Here is a 24,641-nt window from a genome sequence, read left to right on the forward strand (position 1 = left end):
AAGTCTGTGGGAAGGAAAAAGTGTGGCAAAAAACGCTGCACAACGAGAAGAGGTGACCGGACCCTGAGGAAGATTGTGGAGAAGGACCGATTCCAGACCTTGGGGGAACTGCGGAAGCAGTGCACTGAGTCTGGAGCAGAAACATCCAGAGCCACCGTGCACAGGCGTGTGCTTTTGAACCAGAAACAGCGGCAGAAGCGCCTGACCTGGGCTACAGAGAAGCAGCACTGGACTGTTGCTCAGTGGTCCAAAGTACTTTTTTTCGGATGAAAGCAAATTTTGCATGTCATTCGGAAATCAAGGTGCCAGAGTCTGGAGGAAGACTGGGGAGAAGGAAATGCCAAAATGCCTGAAGTCCAGTGTCAAGTACCCACAGTCAGTGATGGTCTGGGGTGCCATGTCAGCTGCTGGTGTTGGTCCACTGTGTTTTATCAAGGGCAGGGTCAATGCAGCTAGCTATCAGGAGATTTTGGAGCACTTCATGCTTCCATCTGCTGAAAAGCTTTATGGAGATGGAGATTTCGTTTTTCAGCACGACCTGGCACCTGCTCACAGTGCCAAAACCACTGGTAAATGGTTTACTGACCATGGTATTACTGTGCTCAATTGGCCTGCCAACTCTCCTGACCTGAACCCCATAGAGAATCTGTGGGATATTGTGAAGAGAAAGTTGAGAGACGCAAGACCCAACACTCTGGATGAGCTTAAGGCCGCTATCGAAGCATCCTGGGCCTCCATAACACCTCAGCAATGCCACGCCGCATTGAAGCAGTCATTTCTGCAAAAGGATTCCCGACCAAGTATTGAGTGCATAACTGAACATAATTATTTGAAGGTTGACTTTTTTTGTATTAAAAACACTTTTCTTTTATTGGCCGGATGAAATATGCTAATTTTTTGAGATAGGAATTTTGGGTTTTCATGAGCTGTATGCCAAAATCATCAGTATTAAAACAATAAAAGACCTGAAATATATCAGTTGGTATGCAATGAATCTAAAATATATGAAAGTTAAATTTTTATCATTACATTATGGAAAATAATGAACTTTTATCACAATATGCTAATTTTTTGAGAAGGACCTGTATATATAATCTCTTGCCTTTTGACCTTTTCTGTTTCAGCTATTGGAGAAGGGCCTGAACAGCATGCAGCAGTCTTTGCTCCAGATCATCTACAGTCTACTGAGTCATATTGACCTGTCTGCTGCTCCTGTCAAACAGTTCAACTTGGAAATCATGAAGATCATTGGCAAATATGTACAGGTGTGTGTGCAGCTTACTCTTTCTGTTGTCTACACTCAGAACATCAGTCCCTCCAGTGATTTATATTAGTATGCCTGTCCCAATTCAAGAGATTGTGAAGACAGAGAATTCCATGTGTATTTGAATTCCTTCATCTGTTCTCAATTGCCTGTGGGTGTGTTTGTAGTAACGGACAGTGGATTTTGCTGTAGTATGTATTTGTCTGTATGAAAGGCCTGGGAGCTGTTTGCTTTCTGAGGCACTTTTGAGGAGCTATAAGCTGCATCATCACTTTCCTCCTCTGTGGTCTTTATTGAAGCTTTTCATCTCGTGAGTCCCTCAAGGTTAAATCAGGAAAAAAAGAGGGGAGGTAATGTGAAAAATGGCTCAAGTGTTTTGTTGTTTGTTGTGTCTGTGCGTTGCTACAGAGCCTGTATTGGAAGGAGGCCCAGAACATTCTTAAGTTAGTGGTGTCCCGCTCTGCGAGTCTGGTGGTTCCTGATGAGGTACAGCGCTCCTACAGCATGGAGTCCACCGGCTCCCCGGAGATCGCTTTCACTCGCATATTCAACAACTCATCTAAAGAACTGCCAGGAAAAACGCTGGACTTCCACTTTGACATATCAGAGGTGCTTGGCCTGCCGTCTTCTCTGTCTTCAGTCACTTTAATTTTTTGTTCAAATGTTTGATATCAGTAAGATGTTTTTAAATGAATTTAATACTTTTATTCAGCAAGGATGCATTCAATTAATCAAAAGTGACAGTGATGTTACAAAGGATTTCTATTTCAAATAAATGCTGTTATTTTGAAGTTTCTGGTTATCAAATAGTGAAAAAAAATTATCACTTTCCACAAAAATATTACAAACATTTTTACAAATAAACAATGTTTCTTGAATAGCAAATCAGCATATTAGAATGATTTCAAATGATAACGTGACACTAAATACTGGAGTAGTGGCTTTGCATCACATTTTAATATATATTAAAGTAGAAAACCGAAATTATAAAAATAATACAAATATTATTACTGTTTTACTGTATTTTTGAGTCTCTCTTTTCAGAAAAATGAACAAAATCTTACCAACCCCAAATTTTTGAAGGCTTATGTATATCTATTGTAGTTGCAAAACTTTTTTATAAACTCATCATTGTAGCTTTTTTTCACATTGTTTTTACCATTTCACCCACAGACGCCTATTATAGGTCACAAGTATGGAGACCAGCGAAGTGCAGCGGGGCGTAATGGGAAACCGCAGGTAATTGCTGTGACAAGAAGCACCTCCTCTACTTCCTCTGGCTCTAATTCAAATGGGCTGGTGCCAGTCAGCTGGAAGAGACCACAGCTGTCACAGGTATTGTGAAAATCTGTCAATTCTTAATTAACCAACTGCAGCTTTAATTGCTTATTTTAATGCTTATATTTGTCGTTATCTACTTCCAGAGAAGAACACGGGAGAAACTGATGAACGTCCTGTCTTTGTGCGGTCCAGAGTCTGGCATGCCTAAAAACCCCTCTGTAAGTTTTCCTCCTTGTATTCATAACATTATCAGGTTGCATAGTTTTAGCAATGGCTAAGTACACCTCTTTTCTGTAGGTGGTGTTCTCTTCAAATGAGGATTTAGATGCAGGTGACCAACAGACCAGTCTGATCCCCACTGTAGAGGAAGTGACACGGGAGGAGGAAGTACAAGCAGAAGATGCAGGAAGTGAACAGCAGTTTGGTGTCTTCAAGGACTTTGACTTCCTGGATGTTGAGTTGGAGGATGGAGAGGTGAGCACTGATGCTCTTGGCATGTTGCCACATATTTTGATAATTAACCAACAATCCTCAAAGTCTTTTCTTGCAAGCATATCAGAACTGATTCATGTTTCATCCTTAACAAAGAGAGAGTCTGTGTGTGTTTGTATTTCTCTGACATCACCTGTGTCTGTTTGTGTGCCTCCACATTATCTCTGTCTTAACTCTCCCTAACACTCTTGTTATCTTTTTTTCCTCTTTTGCGTCCAGGAGCTTCAGGTAAGTTTTAAGCAGTGTTCAGGGAAAAGTTTGTGTTTTGTTCTATAATTGATTGACCGCATCATTCATTTGAAAATTTAGCCAATCAAGTGGGTTTGTTTTTATACTTGTAGCTAACGAGTTTCACAAGTACATGGATGTTGCAAATGAACAATTTTAATTCAAAATAGGATATACATTTTGAATGTAGGATTTAGAATATTAATTGGTCATTGTTGTGTTGTTTTCCATGTTCACTGACCCCACTGTGCTCTGTGGTTGTGTGTATTGTGTCGTGATTTGTGTAGTGTATTCATTTTTATTTCTTATCCTTTATTTTCTCTATAATTCACACAGCTTGCAGTTTAAAGTTAGTGATTTGCTCTTATTGGCTCTCTACTGTTTCACCTGCAGGGGGAGAGCATGGACAACTTCAACTGGGGTGTGAGGCGTCGCTCTCTGGACAGCATTGAAAAAGGTGACACCCCGTCTCTGCAGGACTGCCAGTATTCTGGCAGCACACCCAGTCTCATCCAGCCGGAGGACACCGATGAGTCATCTGAGGAGGAGGTACTGAGCGCTAGCCAGATTCTCACCCGCTCCAACCTCGTAAGTCCCCTCTCCTCTGGGCCCCCTCCACACAGGGGGCACCGGCATGGTGTGTCTGTGTGCCAAATTGGGCTTAGACGCTGCCACGGCCTATCTAGGCGGGGTTAGACGCTTGCTTTCTGCATAACCCGCACTTCCAGTGTCTTAAGACAAGTGCCCTCCGCACTTCTCCCTGCTGCCAAGCCAACTATTCATTTTTAGTACTCCAAAACCTTTCTTTGACCATTAATTCCATTTTGTTGCACTATTTGTTTTGGGTAAGTATGGTGATGGGGACCCATTTTTCTGTCTTTTTTATTAGCCAGAGTAACTTTAATAAATTGTAGTGGTTTTGCATTCTTATACTAACTTTGCCATAGTTGTTTAGACCCTTGACAGCATGATCTCATTTAGAAGCCCACACAGAATCTGCACACACACAACTCTGCAGAATTCCACTAAATTGAAACATTAATCATTCATACATTTATGTGTCTTGTATGTTCATTAATTATTTGTATTATTTGATTATACTTTTAGCTTAAAACAAGAAGAGGCATCATACACTTGCCGGCTAAAGATTACTAACTAACATACTTTCAGCTCATTCTGAATACAATAAACTCACACAGAAACACAAGTCAATTAATCAGGATCTGTGCCCATCTTACATTATTTTCTGTGAAATTTTATGTGATATTAGTTTCAAAAACTAGCATCGACTCCTCCAGACTGCAAATCATGTAGTTTTTTTTCCAGACATTAATGGAACCCATTATAGCATGTTTATTCCCTCAATAAATCAACGAAATATGCAAAGAAAAAAAACAGCATATTCTTTGTGGGCCTTCTCATTACTTAAATGGATTCTAATAGTTTTTCTGCATGAATGGTTTCATGTAAACTTTTTTTTTTTTTTTTTTTTTTTTTTTACTTTTTAAACCTCTAAGTTTTTGCACCCTTCTGCTTGCTATGGGGCATGAGCTACTAAGCAGAGTTTAAGAAAGCCGATTGTTTAAATGCTGCTGAGTGAAAGTCATTTTCCTTTTCCTGTTTTTGTCTCTTTCTTCCTACACTGTTTGAACAAGACTGAAAGTTGAAATGTTATTGGTCTTGCCAGGCTCACACTATTTTTCTGGCATGTTGCATGTTGTCATGATACTAGACGAATTAAATATTAAGAAGTACAGAACTCTTTTTCATTGATCCGTTATATGTACCTGCAGCATAACACTTACTTTAAGGCATAGAATTCTACAGCAGATACATCATGCTTCTTTTTTTGCTAAATACTGGTTCATTTTTCTTTTTTACACAGCTTAATAGTGATTCAGCGACCGATGACGCCATATCCAATCATATGGACTCCCTCCAGCAGTCGCAAGAGTCCTCCAGTAGTGTCCTGACAGAAGAGGCCACGCCTACCCCACCACTGCGCCGCCCAGACAGCCCCACCCCTGAGACCGCCCACTCTGACAGCAATAGCAGCCAGCTGCCTGAGGTGGGATCAATCAGGAGTCTCAATAAATTGTGGTGCACGGGTGCTATTTAGCCATTTGCTTTTTGCTCTCTTGTGGAGTCAACTGGTGCTGTTTTCTCACCTATCAATTTCCCTATATCATCCAAAAATGTCAGTGCTTTTAATGCCGACTTTGCTGCTAAAGTGTTTCCGGAAAGTATTGCGTTTTCAATACTGGGCACTATCTGTTTCCTCTGCCAGAATACTGGCTCATGTTCTCTTTTCCTCTCACTGGGTGTTGCTTTATGGGATGCTTGTCATTAGATAATGATTGACTGCTATTAGGGTGGGGCTTGCTTGCCTGCTTGATTTTTGATTGGTGGAGAGATTATCAAAGACAAATATACACCTCAGGCCTGCTGTGCTAGAACTACCTCAAATTTGGTCCCAGAAAGGTTGAAAAACACAGACGTTAACACGCTTTAGGCTCTGACGAAGACTACTCACTTCTATCCATGGACCTGCAACCTCATTGTGAGTATTAGTGAAAACCCACCATTCTATGAGATTTGAAAGGCAGAATCCCCAAACATGAGGGTTTTTTGTTGTTTTTTTCAGTGGAACACAAGTTCATGCTGATTTTTTCCATAGAATGAAAGCAGTGACCACGTACTGTTTGTGTTTCAGTGTCATGCCTTTTGGAAAGTCATAAGGGTGAATAAGTGGCAACAAATTTTTGGGTGAACTATCCCTTTAAATAAAAGCGCATGCAGTAGTTATCAAGTAAAACAAAGGCACAGCCCGACTGAGAGAACATTAAAGAGCACTAACAGGCTTTAGCCAGCCATGTTACTAACACTGTAACTTAACTAACTGCTGATAACTGATTTTTTTTTTTCCAGTTCATTTTGTTGATGTTTAAATGACACAGTTCTATTCTAGAAAAATGATCTTTTTAGGATGTTCCCCCAGGTTAACCTTTATACACACAACCATCACTGTTCAGATGATTTTCAGTCAGAAAGAAACTTTATGTCCCCTGGTCACAATTCATAGCAGAACACTCCTCCTGTTGATGTTAATGAATAAACAACTTTTGATCAAGACTAGTTGTGTCCAGTCCAGTCATACCTCAAAATCAGCTCAAGGGCATCTCGCCCGTCATTCTCCAGCTCTTAGCGTAATGAGTCCAGATAAAACCATCGATAGTCTTACTCATCTGCTTGGCCACCACAGCCAAGAACGCCTAAAAGCTTTCTCTAATACCGCCTCTACTTTGGCTCCACGCCACCCTGCCTTCTTCTGTTAATGCATTAGACTCATAAATAGACGGGAGGAGGAGGAGAAGAAAAAAGAAACTCAAGTTCGTTCAATTAGATGTTTTTTTTTTTCTTTGTTGTCTCCTTAAAGTATGTTTGAATAAAACATGAGTCTGAGATGGAAGTTTGTTCCCAGAAATGTTTTACCATCATTCCTGTTGTGTCCTGGAATTTAACTTAATAATAACATCCATCGTACATCTCAAAGATCTTGCGTTTTACAGACATTGAGCTCATGTGACATTATCAACTATTGCATCGTTTTTTTGATTGGTTGAAGATTGAACCTTCAGCTAATCAATTGTAAGTAGTGGCCGACCAATATATTGCCAATATTTGGCATTTTCAGTTAATCGGCAGAAGTTAGGTGTGTCTAAAGCAATACTTTTGCTCAAGTTCATATGGTACATTTTATGTAAAATGTATAGAAACTTTAATTGCAGCATGTTATTTACTATATTTGAATTAAATGCTGTGATATCTAACATACCTGCGAACCTACAAAGCACAAGCGAGAATACATGAATATTGACTTGTAAGTATCCATGTAAGGCTCAGGACAAAGATGTTTCTCCATGATTTTGATTGATTTAATAGTCAGCCGCTATTTAGCTCAGTGCATTTATGTGATTTATGAATGGAAATGCAGTGGTCCATTTAATCTAGATCCTCTGATGTAACAGGGTAATTCCTCAGCTGGTCACATTTGCATCGTAATTCAATGGTAGAAGATTAGCCCCGTACCGTTATTGATTTTTCCTCTCATAATAGAAGCACCAAACACGTATAGCAAGGTTATTTTTTTGAGTGGCGGTGCTTAAGAGTCCCTTGGTGATGTTCACTCTAAGCATAATGTTCACCACCTATGTGGATCCAAATAAATAGTCCTTTCTATTTTAGTAAAGATAAATAGTTTCTACAGCAACAGTTCTGGAGTGTTGTGCTTAGTGCACACAAGATAATTCAAAAATTCTGTTTTTGTGTATTATTATTACAGTGTAAAACACTCAGAAGAGGTATTGTTGTCCCCAAAAATACAGGTTGTCTTCTTTGCCCCAGTCCTGACTTCCATTTACTGTCATGTTCACAATTGCAGGATGCCAGTGTAACTGCAGCAGATGAAATGAGCAGCAGTGTCAGTGAGGATACGGGGTTTGGCAGTGCTCCTCCTTTACCCTCTGACCCCCCTGAGCTCTGTGATTTACCTGACTCCCAGGACCCCACCGACGACCTGGACCCAGCGCCCCCTCCGCCACCAGCTGTGGACAGCCCGCCTGGATCCCTCTTTGATGATGAGCCGGTGCTGCCACCCCCTGTCATAGACTCCATGTGTGAGGAGGAGACTGTTCTGCCCAGTGCTCTGGACTCGGCCCCTGATTCAGTATGTGAGGAGGACGTGACGCTGGCTCTGAAAGAGCTAGATGATAGGTGCGAGGAAGAAGAGGCGGATTTTTTCGGCATGTCCAGGTTGGTCTGTGATTTCTGTAGTAATCATTCACTGGGTTGGAAGTTCATCAGTTATGGCTCTGTTCCATGTTGTCTACTACCAACATAGACTGCTACCTTCAAGGCAGCATCCTAACCATACTGCATGTCAGGTTACACAACTAGTTCTTCTCACATAAAGCACAACATGTGAAATTATCAGTTATGAAATATACACTCAGTTAAAGGCTGCCCATATTACTTTTATTCCCTATTATTTGTAACAACTTTGGTCACCTAATATGCTCTCAAAACGTTTTGAAAGAGCAGTAGAATTAAAATAACACAAATGGCAAAAGGTTTGTTAAAAATGGAATTATGTAACCTACTGTTCAAAAGTTTGGGGTTTGTAAGATTTGTTTGATCAAAAATACATTCAAAATAGTAATAACAGTAACAGTAAAATACTATTACAGTTTAGAAGATTTTTTTTTTTTTTTTGAGGAAACCATGATAATTTAAATGGAAGATTCCAAAGAATAGCATTTAATTGAAACCGAAATCTTTTGTAACATTATAAATGTCTTTATTCTCACTTTTGATCCATTTAATGCATCCTTGCTGAATAAAAGTATTAATTTCTTTTAAAAAAATCATCTTGACCCTAAACTTTTGAAAGGTGGTGTAAATACCCAAAGTATAAATAGTTGTTTTCAGATATTCATCCCAATTTTAATTTCACTTTTTTACATAAACATAATTTTTCGAATGGACTGCAGATTTATTTTACCTTTGAGGTCATAACAGTACATGGTGTGAGGCAAACCTGTGTGAAGTCATATGTGTTTATATGTTTAATATGTACAGGTGCTGGTCATATAATTAGAATATCATCAAAAAGTTGATTTATTTCACTTATTCCGTTCAAAATTTGAAACTTGTATATTATATTCATTCATTACACACAGACTGATATATTTCAAATGTTTATTTCTTTTAATTTTGATGATTATAACTGACAGCTAAGGAAAATCCCTCAGGATATAATATAGGAGTTTTCCAAACTTTATTATGAACACATTTTCTTTGACTGATCTTTACAGATTAGCATTAACACTGCAAATACATTGTGGTCATATTCATTTCTGACTTCCTCCAAATGTGATTTGAGTGAACAGATCACAAAATGTTTTGGACCCCATTTACAGCTGTACATAACTCTGTTAACTTTGGATCTTTAGACTTTTTTTGCTCGTAGTCAGTTCTGAACCATTTGACACCATTTAACATATTTCTTATCTTCTGCCATGAATAATAAGGATGAGTTTTATTAACGCTGTGAATGGTGATCTCATACTTGGCAACATCATTGCTCTTGAAGGTCAGCCATCTATATGCGAGCACATCAGAAAGTGCCTCCACAAACTGACTTTATTCATTCTTATACACAAACTCTCACACACACACTTCCTCTGCAGTGCTATTTATCATCCCCTAAGCCCTGATGTGTCCGGCTCTTCCATGATCGATTAATAAAAATTATAAGCTCTAATTAGATTTTTGCACATGCACTGTGTGATGAGGGCATTTCTGTGCTCTTCTTGGCAACTTTTTACCACTGAGTTCTATTGAACGGAAAGAGAGCCTGTAGCCATGTGTGGGGAGCGCTCGTGTGCGGCGCAGCAGCGAGTGGGGGAGGGAGTGAGAGGGAAAAACAGAGAACGTCACAAATGCAGCGGGAGAATTTAGGCTAACACGTGAGGTGAAAGCTCGTAGAGAGAACGGCAAAAAAAAGCATCAGAGCAGGAAGAGAGTGAAGGGAACGATAAAAGCTGTTAGTGAAGATGAAGATGAAGGCAATGTCCTCCACATCCTTCAGCAGCACTGGTCTCCGATTCTTCTATTCGGTCTGCTTCATCAAGCTCTTCGGCCTTACAGGCCTGTAAGTGTGTGTTTGTCTGTATGTTGTTTTTCTGTGCCTCTGCAGTAGATTTGGACTCAACACTGCAGCACAGGACATCTGCAGCGAGAGGGAGAGAGAGGAGGGAGAGCTTGATAGAAAGAACAGCATGTCTCTCTCCACAGTTTTCCTTTGTGAATGATGTAACGCTTTGTGTTGGTGCTCGTGTCTCTATGTGTGTCTGAGTCTTGCTCTTTCCATCTCTGTTTACAGTCAAGATGAGGGCGATGCAGACGGCTTTCCTGAACTCCAGGCCTCTCCACCTCCGTCGCCCTTTCTTTCGGCTATTTTGGCAGCATTCCAACCCGTAGCCTATGATGATGAGGAGGACGCCTGGCGTTGCCATGTCAACCAGATGTTGTCGGACTCGGATGGGTCTTGTGCTGTTTACACCTTCCATGTGTTCTCACGACTCTTCCAGGTAAAAATGAAAGTGTTTGTGAGTCTGTACCTGCACATTATATGAATATTAATATACAGTTTCATGCAGATACACTACAGTTGACTAAAGACATTTATAATGTTACAAAAGATTTCTGATAAATGCCGTTCCTTTAAACTCTCTAATTATCAAAGAATCCTGAAATAATTGTATCATGGTTTCCACAAAAATATTTGTCATTGATAATATTAAGAAATGTTTATTGTGCAGCAAATGATTTCTGAAGGACCTTGTGACACTGAAGACTGCAGTAATAATAAATTACATTTTAAAATATTTAAATAAAAAGTTATTCAAATTGTAATAATATTCCACAATATTACAGTTTTTGCTGTACTTTATCAAATAAATGCAGCCTTGTTGAGCATAAGAAACTTCTTTCAAAAACATTTAAAAAAATCTTACTAACAGCAAACTTTTGAATAGAGTTCTACTTGCATACGTGTGTGTTCTTAAACACTGTCACTTTTGGCTGTATGGACTAATAAATACTTTTAACTGTCATTAGTTTATTTGTCTACATATCATTTTCAGCAGTGTGTTGACATGCATCACAAGAAGGTACTGCTATGTTTAGCATACCAAACCATTTTTGGAATGTATTGTCAAACTCTACTGTCTTGCCATACAGTTAATTTAATTACTCGCATTTTATGAATCCTAAATACACAATTAAATTATTATTTCATAATCAAATTTGTGTAAGTGATAATTCCTGTCTCTTTAGCACATTCAGAGGAAATTTGACTCGATCACCCATGCCTCGGTAAGATTCCTTGGCGAGGGGCTCCAACGAATGGGAAACCAGTTCCTGAGCTCTCTAGAGGTCATGACCTCCTGCTCCCAGTGCCCTACGGTCCTGCTTGATGCCGAAACTGTGAGTGTACACTTCCTCTGCACCTCACACCTGAAAATTCCAGTTGTCTTGTTACACTTGCCTGTTTACAAGGATTATATCAGTGTGATAGTATGCAATAATAAAACGTTGGTATATTTAGTAAACTGTCAAACTGTGTGTGGTATAGCTGGTTTCCTGTGGGCTCCTGGAGACTCTGAAGTTCAGTGTGTTGGAGTTACAAGAACATCTGGACACTTACAACACCAAGAGAGAAGCAGCCGAACAGGTAAGATACTAAGTGTATAATAATGCTGTGTTTCCAAATTGTGTGCTTTAATTCAGGTATTTTGAAGCCAAATGATATAATCAATGATAAATTGAACAAACGCAAATTTAAGTTACTCACAGAAAATCTAAATCTAATGCAATAATAAAAGAACATATTTTTTTACATTAAGGCAGAAAGGGTACACTGATTTTCAGCTATACCCAACAATCTGGGAATTTCCTGTGTACTCTGTTAGTTAAAGGTTCGTCTTTAAACTCATCTTTAAAGTGTGATGTTGAGGTTATGCAATGGAGGAGAATAAGCTGACAGTGCAGGATCATAAAAGGCTCCTTGACGTCTCTTTGCAGTTATTGTTTGCTGCTAAATCACTTGAGTTGATTTGGCTAGTGTTAGCTTCCGTTAGCACCCATCTAGAATCTACAGCAGCCAATTTCTCTTCATGCACAGTCACTAAGAATAGCCAAATGGAGACCCTAAATCATTTAGCTGGGTGGACAGGCTCAGGAAGGGGAGTAGAGGGGGCAGATGGGATAGTGGATGACTAGAGGACAGTAATTGGATGAGACACAGGCACTGCCTCTAGAGCATTATGTGCCGACCCCCTCTGTGCTTAAACAGACCCTCTTTAATTTGCTAGGTAGCAAACTCTTATTAAATTTACCTCACGCACACTCCCATACGCACTATTCGTCTCTCCCTGTATTTCTGTTTCACACTCACAGAAACGTCATCTGTCTTTGCTCACATTCACAACATCAGAGGTTTCCACCTGCACCTCTCTGCTTTTTGGTTAATAAAGCGTCTCATTTCTGCTTCCCTTGCAGTGGTTGGATAACTGCAGAAAGACCTTCGGTGATAAAGACAGTAACCAGCGACCTAACACTCAAGCTCAGGTAGAAAAAAAAAACACTTCCACACACTTACCTCACTGGATGTTTCTGTTTGAGCACACAAATGTGAACAGTTGTGCTCTAAACAATTCTATTCATAGAGCTATAGAAGAATGTAAGAACCTGTGTATGAATGTAAGCAGAGGTGATTCAAGGGCAGCTGATCTTTCTGTTACTTATAACCAGGCCCACACAGAATCGATGCTCTGAACTCACCGCAGATTTCTGCAGAATTTAAATGGCTGTTGTTCTTTTCAAGTTCTGCACATTTCTTATCCACACAATTTAGTAGGTTTTCTCCAAAAAAAAAATAACCAGATGTGTATCAGTATATTGGGTGTGTGCAGTTGGTCTTAAAGGGGCAGCAGTCTAATTTACCTGCTGCTGTGTCATTATTGATGTTAATCATTCACGTTTGAATTTTTAATAAGAATCGGCTCATATTTGGTTGAAACAGTGAAGATTAGTGTTTTATTTATACACTTTAATCAATTTCTGTAATATTTCTTACTACATGTTAAATAAACCTAGCCTACTATAGCTAAAAAAATAAAATAAAAAAAAGTTTATTTCATATTTATTTGTTCTATTGTGTTTGTAATTTGATTCTTTTTCTTATTTTTAATATATATAATGCCCACCCCTACTAGTGCATAAGATTAGGGTCATTAATAAAATATATATAAAAATTTTTTTTTAAAGAAATTAATACTTTTATCAAACAAGTATGCATTAAATTGATCAAAAGTGACAGTATAGACATTTATAATGTTACAAATTATTTCAATTTAAAAAAAAAATTGGGGGGGGGGATGGAGTATTACAGTTGGTAGAAATAAATGTTTCTTGAGGATCAAACCAACATATTAGAATGATTTCTGAAAAATCTTGTGACACTGAAGACTGGAGTCTTTCTTTGTCAGCCCATTTCTTATGGTAGAGGCTAAATGACTTTTATGCTCTCCATGTCCTACTCCTCTATTCATCCTAGTCACTGCTGTCCCAGCAAACAGCATTTGTATTTTCTCTCTGATGTTAAGCGCTTTTGCAGTTTTGTGATGCCACAGTTGATATTTTTCTTTCTTACTGAAACTAGCATTTATCTCAACCTCTCTCACTCTCTTTAATTTCCCTTTTCTATCCATTTTGCATATATTTAGCAATGTTACAAATGTTAGAGTATACATGAAACTGGGGAAAACGGTAATTTCTTCTCCTTGAATGCATTGCATGTGACTGCAATATTTTTGTCATTGTTCATTATCAGCAGACTGCAATATTTCTCTCTCTACCTCTCTTACGGTGTTATCAGCACACTAATTTTTGGTCTTTCTCTCATTTCCTGTGTTTCTTTTTTGTGACCTGCTGTCCTTCTTGCTTAGCAAATGGAAATGCTAGCAGTAAGTGGATTATCATATTTTAGAGCCTGTCACAATCCTTTTCGATTCAGCCACCCACACTGAACATTCATCTGTTCTTCACTGCTACATCTGCACAACCAATCAGAATTCAGAACAACCCCTACATCTGATCTCTTAACACGACTACAGACATGTCTAATTCATGATCATTCATATATCATCACTACATGCTTCATTAATGAACTTCATTATTTAATGGCTTAAATGTGTTCCGCGTACTTAACAGTGTTGACTTTGCTCATTTGCTAATGGGTTATTAGTGTTTTTAATGCTTCTAGAAATGTGACACATATGCATTCAGTGTGTGATTGGAGTGTGTCAATGGACATCTGAGCGGAGGACGGAAGAGAAAAGTAGCTTCGATTACTTGTTCCTTGCCATTTTTGCATGCTGCCCCCTCTGCTCACTTCTGACATATTTTGGATCATGCAATTCGGATCTGAATTTTTCCAGAAACATCACTCTTTCAGGGTTTCGTTCTGATAAGGGAATCATACAATTGTCCACGTTTTACAAAGTGATTGACCAGGGTGTTACCTAGCTAACCCTTCTCTCCGTCTCAAAGCCAGGATGTTCATCCGTCCGTCTACCCCGCCATTTGTTCATTCATCTTGCCGTCCGATCATCTGATTATGCTGTTTTGCTGCTGACTGTGCAGATGACTAAAACTAAAGATGTTAAGGTGATGGCGTCATGCTCTTTCTTTCTCTTTCTCTTTGTTTCTTTAGGAGCTGGAGTTGTGTCGACGGCTGTATAAGCTACATTTCCAGCTCCTGCTGCTCTTTCAGGCCTACTGCAAACTCATCAGCAGAGTGGACACCATCAAGAGAGAGGCAGAGGTTTGTTTCTGCTTGTATCCTTAATGATTTGTTGTTCACACAGGATATATTCCTGTGTTTGTCTGTACCATTTTTAAAGACATTTTTGTTTGTTAAAATTGTAATTTACTCACATTCAAGTTGTTCCAAACCTATAAAACTTCTATTCATCTTCAAAACACAAATGAAAATATTTTTAAGGAAACCTGATAGATCAATGCACATATATAGAATACATCAAATATGGTAAATGAATGCCCAGCCATGCTTGCTTGATGTGTGAGAACAAACCTCGTTGGTTGTAATGTTCAAGCACATACATTCGAGTCATGTTTACCATATTTGATGTGCTCTATGTATGTGTTCATCAATGTTAATATGTGAATAAAAGCCTGAATTAAATCTCTTCATCATTTAATACTATCAAGTCTCTTTAGAAGACTTGGATTTATTGGAATAAGTATGGAATTCTTTTATACTGTCTTTATGAACTTTTCAATTTAAAGCGTTGTTTTGTTTGCACTGATTTTCAATGCAGCGACAAATCTTTCAGGTTTCATTAAAATATCTACATTTGTGTTTCTAAGATGAACAAACATCTTGTCATGAGGGTTACTAAATCCTTAAAAAATTATAATTTTTGGCTAAATTGTCCCTTTAATTTTTTTTTTTTTTTTTTTTTTTTTTTTTTTTTTTTTGAGTGCCACAAACAATGTGCTTAATATGAAGGCAGCAAGATGCTCTGATAGCACACACATATAGACAGAAGATGGTCAGTTTTCCCTCTGGATTTCATGGTAGTTTGTGCTAATGTGTGCCAGTATGGACCCATATAAAGGTCTGACTTCACATAATGATCTTAGTGCAGCGTAACTTCATTATGCTCACTGAGAGAGACTGATATGCTTAACGCGCATCGATACTAACTCGCTTACACTTTATAGACTGCACACATACACACACAGACCTCAGCAACCTCTGTTTTGTAGAAATCATATAACAGCTCTCATATATTTAGCTTGGGATGACCTGGTTTTGAGCTAATACGCATTGCCTAAGGTATATCAGTTTCAATTTTCAATATGTTTATGCTTAATATGATATGACTATGGTGCGCGTTAATGATTTTGTCTACTGATTGATTGTGTTCTGGCAAGTTGGTCATTTTTCATGAGTGGTTTAGTCAGAGTTGTGAGAATATTGACTAAATGTTGATTTAAATATAATGCTGCTTGTGTGTTTCTCAGGTGACTAACATGTCAGAGGAGCTGGCCATATTAGAGAGCTGTCTGAAGGAGGCGGAGTCAGTAGGTGATGGACAGGAGGGAGTGGGCGAGTTTGAAGTGGACCAGAAGCACAGAGACAGCCATCCACTCTCATCGAGAGCCTTAGAGCACGGGACTTCAGCACAGCCATCGCTCAAGTTAAAGCCTTCAGGTACAATAAGTGAAACCATACCCAAATTAAATGGCTTATCGGACCAGAAAAATTCGAATGTAAGGTGGGACTTGGATTGTTGTCATTTGCCAGTTACTGCGATCTTGAATGTGAGCTTTCAGGTGATTCTAAGAAAGGGGGCGTTGTTCAAGAGACTAAATGAATGGTGATGTCCAACACACATCACCAACACACATCACCAGTCTGTTGTTTCACTAGAAGGTCGTATTATGACATGTGACAACTTTAATAATAATTATAAACATTTATATGCTCTCATATAATTAGCACTAAGCAATACAGTATCAAGAAACTCTTTTAAACTCCTAGTTTTTCATCCTAACTAGACGTGACCGGCTATGCGCCATATTGTCAGTCACTTCCTGTGGTTTTACGTGGAGTAGCTTTACCCAAATTATAACCTTGTTAGTCCAAAATCTCATTCTACGTCAGCGCCGATAGCCTTGTAGGAAGTGAGCCGAAATATCGCGCCATTGCGCTACGGGTGTCCTGAATTTGACATGAGGGGGTTATTAATGACAGAATTTTCATTTTGGGGTGAACTAACCCTTTAATACGTGTGGAAGAAATCCTCTCCCTTCTACCATGCACTCTGTTCTCTGCGGCGCCTTCTCCTAGCAATAAAAAATGCAGCCATTTCAAGTGAAAAGTAGTTTAAGACATGCTTTTTTGGGCGTTAAATAATGGCGCAAATACCGGAAGCTTCTGATTGGCCAATTTCAGAATTGACAGACAAATTGCTTGTCACTGGAAACATGTATCACATCCCGTCTAGTTAGGATCCATAATGGAATTAAGCATCTTGCTGACCTCCTGTAGATCTCTTTTTTCTAAATCTGATATGTTCCTCTTCTCTCCATTTCCTCAGGTGCCTGTGGCCTAATGACATATTTGGCAGCGAGAGGGATGATGCGGTGCAGACGCTGCTGCACATTTATTTCAGGCACCAGACTCTGGGTCAGACGGGCTGTTTGGCCGTGGTGGGCCCCAGCAGGGATCTTTCTCAGGCCAGTGCGCGCCTCATGGAGCTCAACCTTCAGATCCGCGAAGCTTCTGCCAGGCTGCCACGCACCCGCACACCCACCAGACGCACATCCTGTCCCCGACCCCCACGGCCCTCATCCAGACGCAAATCGACACGCAAAACACAGTCCTCACCACTGGACTGTGAGAGCTTCACAAACTCGACTTTCTTCCTCCGGGGCGGCGGGTTTGAGATTTTTCACGTAGGCTTCACCTCAAAGGGCTAAAGAATGTGTGGATTTTAGTTACTCGAAACTATTATGCACGTACCACGTTTTTCCTTCCCCCTTTCTCCAGTAGTTGAACTTCTCCAGGTGTCAGAAAGTACGAAGAACAGGACTGGTCAAGAACCATTAGAAGGGACACTGGGCGATAATGATGCTAAATTTGAAGTTTTTTGGCGGAATGACCTATGACCTCTAGGTGGTGTCCTTTTAGAGTGATCCGCATCCGTCTGCCTCACTGTGCACTGGGGCAGAGATGGGATTTGGAGCATTATTGCGAGAATCAGAGTATCGCGGTGGATCAGCGAGACTGTCGCACCGTCGATCACAAAAAGCATGCTTGAAAGAGAAGCCTGCAACAAATATTTTTTTGAGAAATGTATTTTTTAACAGTTTTGGTTGTAAATGTTAGGATATTTAACATGTAATTGTAAGCCGGGGGGCTGTACCCTCCATATAAAGAGAGGTTTATCTGTTTAACTTTATTGCCCTGCATCAGAGAGAACTTTCAGCTTTCGCTGGGCTGCTCTTACAAAACCCTTAATCTATAACCAAATAAGTAGCTGCCTGTAGGAAACCATAGACTCTTGTGTGTGCGTGTGTGAGGACGAGTGCGAGCGTTTGCGTGCTAGTGCGTTTGACATGGACTGATATTTGCACACTCGTTCTCTCTCATACATGCACGTTAACAAACCGAGATGCACAGGTGAAGTGCGAACTGGCTGCAACTCATGGAAATATCAATAACTTATTTTACTCTGTATATATTTTAGAAAATGTATAGTGTAAAAGCAGTATTTTTCCTTGTACATTTATGTAATGCACTGTTCAATCAGAGAGAGCTCAGTAGAGAGTAACAACTAATGCAAAAAAAATAAAAAATAGTGAGTTGAATAGCTGCTGGGATGTAAGTAAGTCATGGGCTGCCCTCTCCTTTATGATAATACGCCACCTTAATCTTCAATATTTCCCGACGAACCAGCTCAACTTCTCGGCTGAGTTTTACCATATGCATTCCTTGATACCCACTGTGATCTCCATGTTGGCTCAAAGTCCCCCACTGAGGCCCCGCTGGAGCCCCTACGGAGGGGAAACTGGGGCTAGTGTTTGTCCATGTTGGCTCTGTCTTAACCCTAGACTCAGGGCTGCACTGAGGGTTTGTGGGCTCTGTGACGTAAGGCACTGCGCTTCACTTGCCGAACTCCGAGAGACAAAGCAGTGTCCTGAAAGCATTAACCGCAAACATAGGGAAGGGGTGTGGGGGGGGATGGGTATGTTTAATCTGTCGTTGCACATTGAGAAATAAAACGTTCACTGTATTCATTGCTCTGGGAGATCTCTTCTGTTGCTTGTTTGGTACATTTTGAATGCTGTTCTTAATTATTTAATGGATATATTATTTACCTGGAAAATATAGTTTTTATCTAGAGGTGCATTATACCACTTTTTCTCCCCTTTTCTTTCTCTCCCTTTCACATTTTTCTCCTGTTTGTCTTTATCTGATTTATCTGCTTTTCCCTGTACTGTTAAATAAAAACCTGATTATAAGCAATGCCGGCTTTTTGTCTCTTCATTTCCTGATGATTTTTAACAAATCTCAATGTTTTATTGTAGATATCCAGTCATTAACCCTATCAGGAGTACATGTTGATTCAATGTGTTCTTCCCCAGCATCACTGGTCTTTTCTATTGAAGTCCGCCTGAGCCAGAAGTTGCTGCTGAATTCAAGTACGTCGACATTTCCAACTGGAACGGAATAGTGAATAGAGGGTGGGGTTTTATTTTTGCAATAAATACACTGATTGGTTTGCATTATTTTGAAGTTACTGTGATGCTTAAATTACTGTAACTGGACCTTAATTTAAAGCATCATAATTTATCCACTGTACATAAGACAACCTGAATCAGTCACAAGGTCACAAATTAGACTAAACATGTAACTGGTTATAGAATCACATGCATAATTTTACAGGTAAGTAACATCTCAAATATAGATCCTTATTTACAAGTTTAAAAAAAAAAAAAAAATTGAACAGACAAAAAGGAGTCACTGTGCTAATCCGAAGAAGCAACGCAGTACAGTGCAAAAGAAAAAAAAAAAAGTTACAAGTCAAGCGCAAGACACCGTCCCCACATTTAACGCCACTTCTCAACGATCAATCACAGTATATTTGTGGAATTTTTTTGCTTTTAATCTGAACAAACATTTGTGATCTGCATCCCTCAAAGAATTTGAGATTGAAACGGGGTTGTCCAATCCGGCGCTTCAATCCCTATAAACACACCTGAACCATATTAATGGTTTTACTAGGCATATTAGAAACTTCCATGCAGGAGTTTAGGCAAATTGGAGAGACTCCAGGACAGTTTGTACACCCCGGGTCAAAAATCTAATTCAATCTGTTGGATTTGTAGGCATCAAAAATGCTTCTAAAATTGTACAAAGTCAGCCATTCACTTCACCCTGCTGCAGAGTTAAGAAATGGAAAACTCCAGATGTGTTAGTAACTGCCATTTTTATTTTCATTTTTCAGAATTGGCACCTACAGTTACTGCAAGTACAAATTAAAGCAAAACAAAAACAAATGAGACTGATGGATCCCCACCGCAGTCTTTGAGCGGGGAGGGTGCAGAGACTGAGGTGGACAATCCAGCTGGGCAACCACCAAGCCTGACTGCAACAGACCGAGGTGCTAGATGATGTATTTGAAGCTGAAGGTGCTGTCACAGGAGAGACGCTTGCCTTTGCAGCGGCCGCACAGATCCTGTCGGTGAGGTCTTTTGGGGTCCACATGACGTGATGTTACAGAACATGTACAGCGAGTCTTCTTACAAGTCTGAAAATTCAATTTTCTACTTCATTAATGCAAAAAGGATGGTCAATAAATGGATCTGCAAGTATTCTATTAAAAGACAGAGCTGCTTGTAAACCACTGACTCTCCTAGTTTAGTTTACATTGAGAACAATGTTCTTGAATAAGAGGACAGTTGGCAAATTAAAGTTGAGCAAGTTTAAAGGTTTTATATAGGCTATCTTTGATTCTTTTTCCCCCCCTTTTCTTTTGAAAGTCATCTTTAAAAGTTCAGAGGTCCCATAGATAGCCTCAGAACCTCTGGTTGCGAACTTCTATGGGTTTACCTGACAGGTTATGTCCTCAACCCGGTATGGGTTGAATGATTTCTGACATGTTCTGCAAAACTGCTTGAAATACACCTTAAAAATAAAATAAAGTAATGAGAGAAATGTTTGAGAAATTAGTAATAGGTACACAAACATTGCAAATTCAAACCACTTAAACATGTAGGCCTACTAACTTGCATGTAGTAATCGTCATACATCTATTACCTTGTTTGTGCCTTGGACACACCACACATAAGCGCTTTCCCAGCGTAGGTTGCAGTCTTTGCAATGATAGTAGCCATACTTCTGCTCCAAAAACTGCATTGAAATTGAAAGTTAATACACCGATAACTCAGTCATTTTAACTCCACTTCTGAATAGTTCAATTTATCAATTTTTCATCACCTGGAACCTCACGCGAGCCTTGGATTTGGCTTCTTGTGTTTTCTCTGGCTCGTTTCTGTTCTCCTCATTTGTTTCCGTCTGTTTGTTTTCATTTTTCTCGGGACTAAGCGGTTCCTTCACGCTCTCCTCGCCCTCTTTGCGCTCGTCTTTCTCGGCACTCTCCACCTTCTCGGCGCTGTCCACCGTCTCCGGGGCCTCAGGCTCCGTGTCCTTCTTCTCCTTCTCCTCCTCCTCCCTGAAGAGGGACACTAGTCTCCTGGACTCGACCGGAGAGTAAACGGCTTGAGTGCGCGGGAAGCGGACGCCGCCGCTGATGGGGCTCCCCGGGGTCTGGACCTCCTGGCGCCGCTGTCTCAGGGCATCACGCTTCCGGGCCAGAAGCGTCCGCGGGCCCAGGGAGCACTGGATGGACGCGTCGGTCTTCGGGTTGACCTGGATCCCCACGTCTTTGGTGTTGGCTTTCCTCAGACGCGGGGTGAGGTTGGGGTTGATCTGAGACAAGATGGACTTCAGCTGCGCCCTGTGGTAATTATCGTAGTAGGTCTCGCCTTCACCGTAGTTGGCGAAGTAAGCTTTCTGTCTCCAGCCCTTGAACTTGGGGTATTTGTAGGAATAAGGGTTGTAAGAAGTGTAAAGATAGTTATCGACTGTCTCGTTACCATATGTAGCCATTTTTCGTTTAGCCGGTTTGGGAAACGCACTGTACGGGTTTAAGTAGACGCACGAGACACAAATTAAGGTCAGGTGCATAATTAACCTCAATTAACCAGCTGGTTTGTTGCTCAGAAGTTTGTTGATCTAAGAAGGTCATGGACATTTTTTTTTCTAGAAAAACGTGTTAATATTAAATATTATATTACTACTACTAAATGATTAATTTTACATTAAGCTATTTTTGTGAGTGAAATATCTAAACAATAATTTTTATACCAGTCTGGCAGAGATATTGTAGAAACAAAAATTATAATATTACGTGCTTGTCATAAACGTTTATTCATCTTGCAGATAAAGTTTTCATTTCAACTACAGAGATGGATCACATATTCGAATATTATCAGATGCAAACTAGCGCATGATCAATTCTTGTCCAGAATAAACCTCATTTTACATAAAGCCTGTTTTTATAGCCATAGGCTTTTATCACGATCACATTTGTTATGATCTGACACTGACATGTTGTTATAGCCTTTGGCATTGTGGCAATCCTGTAAAATTCCACTATTTTTGATGAAATAAACTCAGAAAACATATTTTCTCCCAGCTTTAGAATCAGAAGCAGACTGACTGTGGGTGATATGCAATATAAACATGGAAAGTGAATCAGTCTTCTCGTCCTCTTGGTCCACATAATTAAATAAGCTAATGTAATCCATTTACTGAGGTAACAGCACTGATTCATTTACAAACAGCGGCATAAATCTACATTAATGGTGTATAATTTGCATACTTATGTAAGACTCTGAAAGTGACTTTCACTATAACATTATCTGAATGAATGAATGAATGAATGAATGAAAGAATTAATAAATGTATGATCAAATTAACGCAGTAATAACAAAAACTATAAAATATATCTTTTATATACAGACATAAATAATATCTCTTTCTTACACTAACTCTCTAAATATAATCTAAACTAACTTAAAAAAAATTAGGGTGAATACTGGTAAAGTGGGACACTTTCTGATAATTTATATTCTGCATACTTTTTTATTATGATCCAAATGTCTTAGCCGCTCATATGATACTATTCTAAATAGCTTAGGAGCTCTACTATACTATAGACAATAAAAAAGAAAGAAACATTAAACACAGAATGGATGACTCTTCCTCAAACACACAATGACCCCAAACCACATTTTTCAAGGCGCTACTGTCAAACTGGGACACCTTTATTGGAAAACTGGGACACTTAAAACACATTCAGTTGTTATTCAAGTGTAGGCCTTATAAATTAAACACACAATAACAATATAAACAACAATACAAACAACAACAACAACAATAATATAAACATCACTTTTTTTAAGAAGGGGTGCAGGTACAGCAAATTCAACCATCCCCCTCCCTCGCCTACCCACAAAATTTTATATTGGGTTAAATTTATTTCATACAAATTTAAAAAAAAAAAAAAATAACCTTCATTAACATCTCTTCTTGTAGGAATTAATTGATTGCACACAGGCTTAATTTAATTTCTGTATGGTAGGTTAATCTACACGTCAATACAGCCAGTGCAAGTGAACGCCTCCCCGTCTTCAATGAGGCGATTCTCCTCGCCACAAACGTCTCATGGAACCAGTCCTCGCAAACAATGCACATGATCCAGTCCTCTGTCTTCTTTGGATCATTTGCATCACCAAATTTGGCTTTACAAATATTGCAAATGTCCTGGCCATCCGAGCTTGTACCCTCCATCTTTCTTGTTTTTGGTATTTTTTGTTTTTTTTTGGTAGGCTTTGTTTGTTTTTTTGAGGCAATGTATGAAAAATGTTCATCACTGGTTAGGTGGTAAGAGGGTGGTTTGGACCTCTCTCTCATCTTGCCTCTCTCTCTCTTTGGAATTGGGATTAGTGTGGCAAAAGACACTCCCTCTAACACCTCTTCTTGGCCTGTGTTAGTGGCATCCTCCCCAACAGCCACTTCTGCCCCAATCCTATCAGGGATCTCTGGCAAATCCAGATTTTCATGTTCCCTGTGCACTTCCTTCAGGCTCCAGTGGCCTTTCGGTGGTCAGACTTGGCTCATACACATTGGGGTGTATAGCCATGGGATTTACTGGGTACATCCCAGTCCCCCTGAAGCCAGCTTGGGCAGTCTGGACTGTGCTTGCCCTCCTCCATGCCCTCCCAAACAAGGAAAAAAACTCCCCCTTAAGGAGCTTTCTCCCTCCTGTTAGCCGCATGAAGCTCCTTCCCTCCTCATTCCAATGATGTTTCAGGGACTTGAAGAGGGACTTGTCGGCTGGTTGCAGACAGTGGGTGGTGTGGGAAGGATAGCACACCACATGTACCCTGTGTGACTGCATGAGCCTCAGGAAATCAATGTTGAATACATGACTGGTGTGGCCGTCCAGCAGCAGCACATGTGGTCTGAGGTCATCCTTAGGGAGCATGTCCACGAATTGCTTCCCCCAATCTAAAAACAGCTCAGTTGTTATCCAGCCATTATCGGACACCTTCACTACTGTGTTGGGAGTAACATTATAAAGCCACTCTGCTTTTAGCCTCTTGGCTTTGAAGATGACCAAGAGAGGACCGTAGTCCCCCCCTGCAGCATTAAAGCTGGCCAAAGCTGTTGTCGTCTCCACCTTTTGCGCCTGACGTTATCTCGTAGCAAGCACTCCCCACCTCTGAAATCACAGTGGCTGATAGAAAATGGTCCTGCATTCCTGTCTCATCGCAATTCCAAATGTGGGAAGGCACATCCTTGATTCCCAGCTCAGTAAGAAGATCTTGATACTGCTGGAACCATTTCTCAATTGCTGTGGGGTTAATCCCTGCTGCTCTTGCAGCAGAGAGGGCCTCCGGTTTCCTTTGGCTGAGGTCAGGATTTCGGCGCATAAAATTTTCAAACCAGTACTGCTCAGCCCTCTTTTTTTTTTCTGAAAATCCAGGCAAGTTGTTTGCTTGTGCGTATTGGTAGGCAAGCAACTGGATCTCCTTTCTTCTAAGTGGGAAACCTCTCTTGGAAAGGGTCTTGATCATCTTAACCAAC

General features: G+C 39.9%; 2 protein-coding genes across 2 annotated transcripts in view; one reads left to right on the plus strand and one right to left on the minus strand.

Annotated features, from left to right (window-relative positions):
• Positions 1 to 18,950, plus strand: part of LOC109112907 (protein furry homolog-like) — a 73,613-nt gene extending 54,663 nt beyond the window's left edge. Inside the window, 17 exon segments of the mRNA XM_042747192.1 lie at positions 1,125 to 1,265; positions 1,673 to 1,873; positions 2,438 to 2,599; positions 2,689 to 2,763; positions 2,843 to 3,019; positions 3,659 to 3,853; positions 5,151 to 5,333; positions 7,707 to 8,077; positions 10,209 to 10,416; positions 11,165 to 11,314; positions 11,463 to 11,561; positions 12,389 to 12,457; positions 13,837 to 13,854; positions 14,604 to 14,714; positions 15,941 to 16,058; positions 16,061 to 16,130; positions 17,020 to 18,950. Coding sequence (XP_042603126.1) covers positions 1,125 to 1,265; positions 1,673 to 1,873; positions 2,438 to 2,599; positions 2,689 to 2,763; positions 2,843 to 3,019; positions 3,659 to 3,853; positions 5,151 to 5,333; positions 7,707 to 8,077; positions 10,209 to 10,416; positions 11,165 to 11,314; positions 11,463 to 11,561; positions 12,389 to 12,457; positions 13,837 to 13,854; positions 14,604 to 14,714; positions 15,941 to 16,058; positions 16,061 to 16,130; positions 17,020 to 17,401 — 2,730 coding nt within the window. The 3' untranslated portion in view covers positions 17,402 to 18,950.
• Positions 18,951 to 19,897: 947 nt separating this feature from the next.
• Positions 19,898 to 21,631, minus strand: LOC109112586 (zygote arrest protein 1). The gene is made up of 4 exons (XM_042747189.1): positions 20,925 to 21,631; positions 20,745 to 20,837; positions 20,538 to 20,612; positions 19,898 to 20,235 (listed from the first exon to the last, which is right to left on the minus strand). Exons 1-4 carry the CDS (start codon positions 21,594 to 21,596, stop codon positions 20,092 to 20,094), a joined length of 984 nt encoding a protein of 327 aa, XP_042603123.1. The 5' UTR covers positions 21,597 to 21,631; the 3' UTR covers positions 19,898 to 20,091.
• Between the last annotated feature and the right edge of the window lie 3,010 nt (positions 21,632 to 24,641).

Source organism: Cyprinus carpio, chromosome B20 (assembly GCF_018340385.1).
Source record: "Cyprinus carpio isolate SPL01 chromosome B20, ASM1834038v1, whole genome shotgun sequence".
NCBI lineage: Eukaryota > Metazoa > Chordata > Actinopteri > Cypriniformes > Cyprinidae > Cyprinus > Cyprinus carpio.

What these genes read in the sequence shown, in the direction of transcription:
- LOC109112586 (XM_042747189.1), bottom strand. Translation starts at nt 21,596, where the DNA reads ATGGCTACATATGGTAACGAGACAGTCGATAACTATCTTTACACTTCT. An exon ending in AGGCTCGCGTGAGGTTCCAG is followed by an intron (nt 20,838 to 20,924) that starts GTGATGAAAAAT and finishes ATTTCAATGCAG; the next exon opens with TTTTTGGAGCAGAAGTATGG. An exon ending in TTGAGGACATAACCTGTCAG is followed by an intron (nt 20,236 to 20,537) that starts GTAAACCCATAG and finishes TTGAATTTTCAG; the next exon opens with ACTTGTAAGAAGACTCGCTG.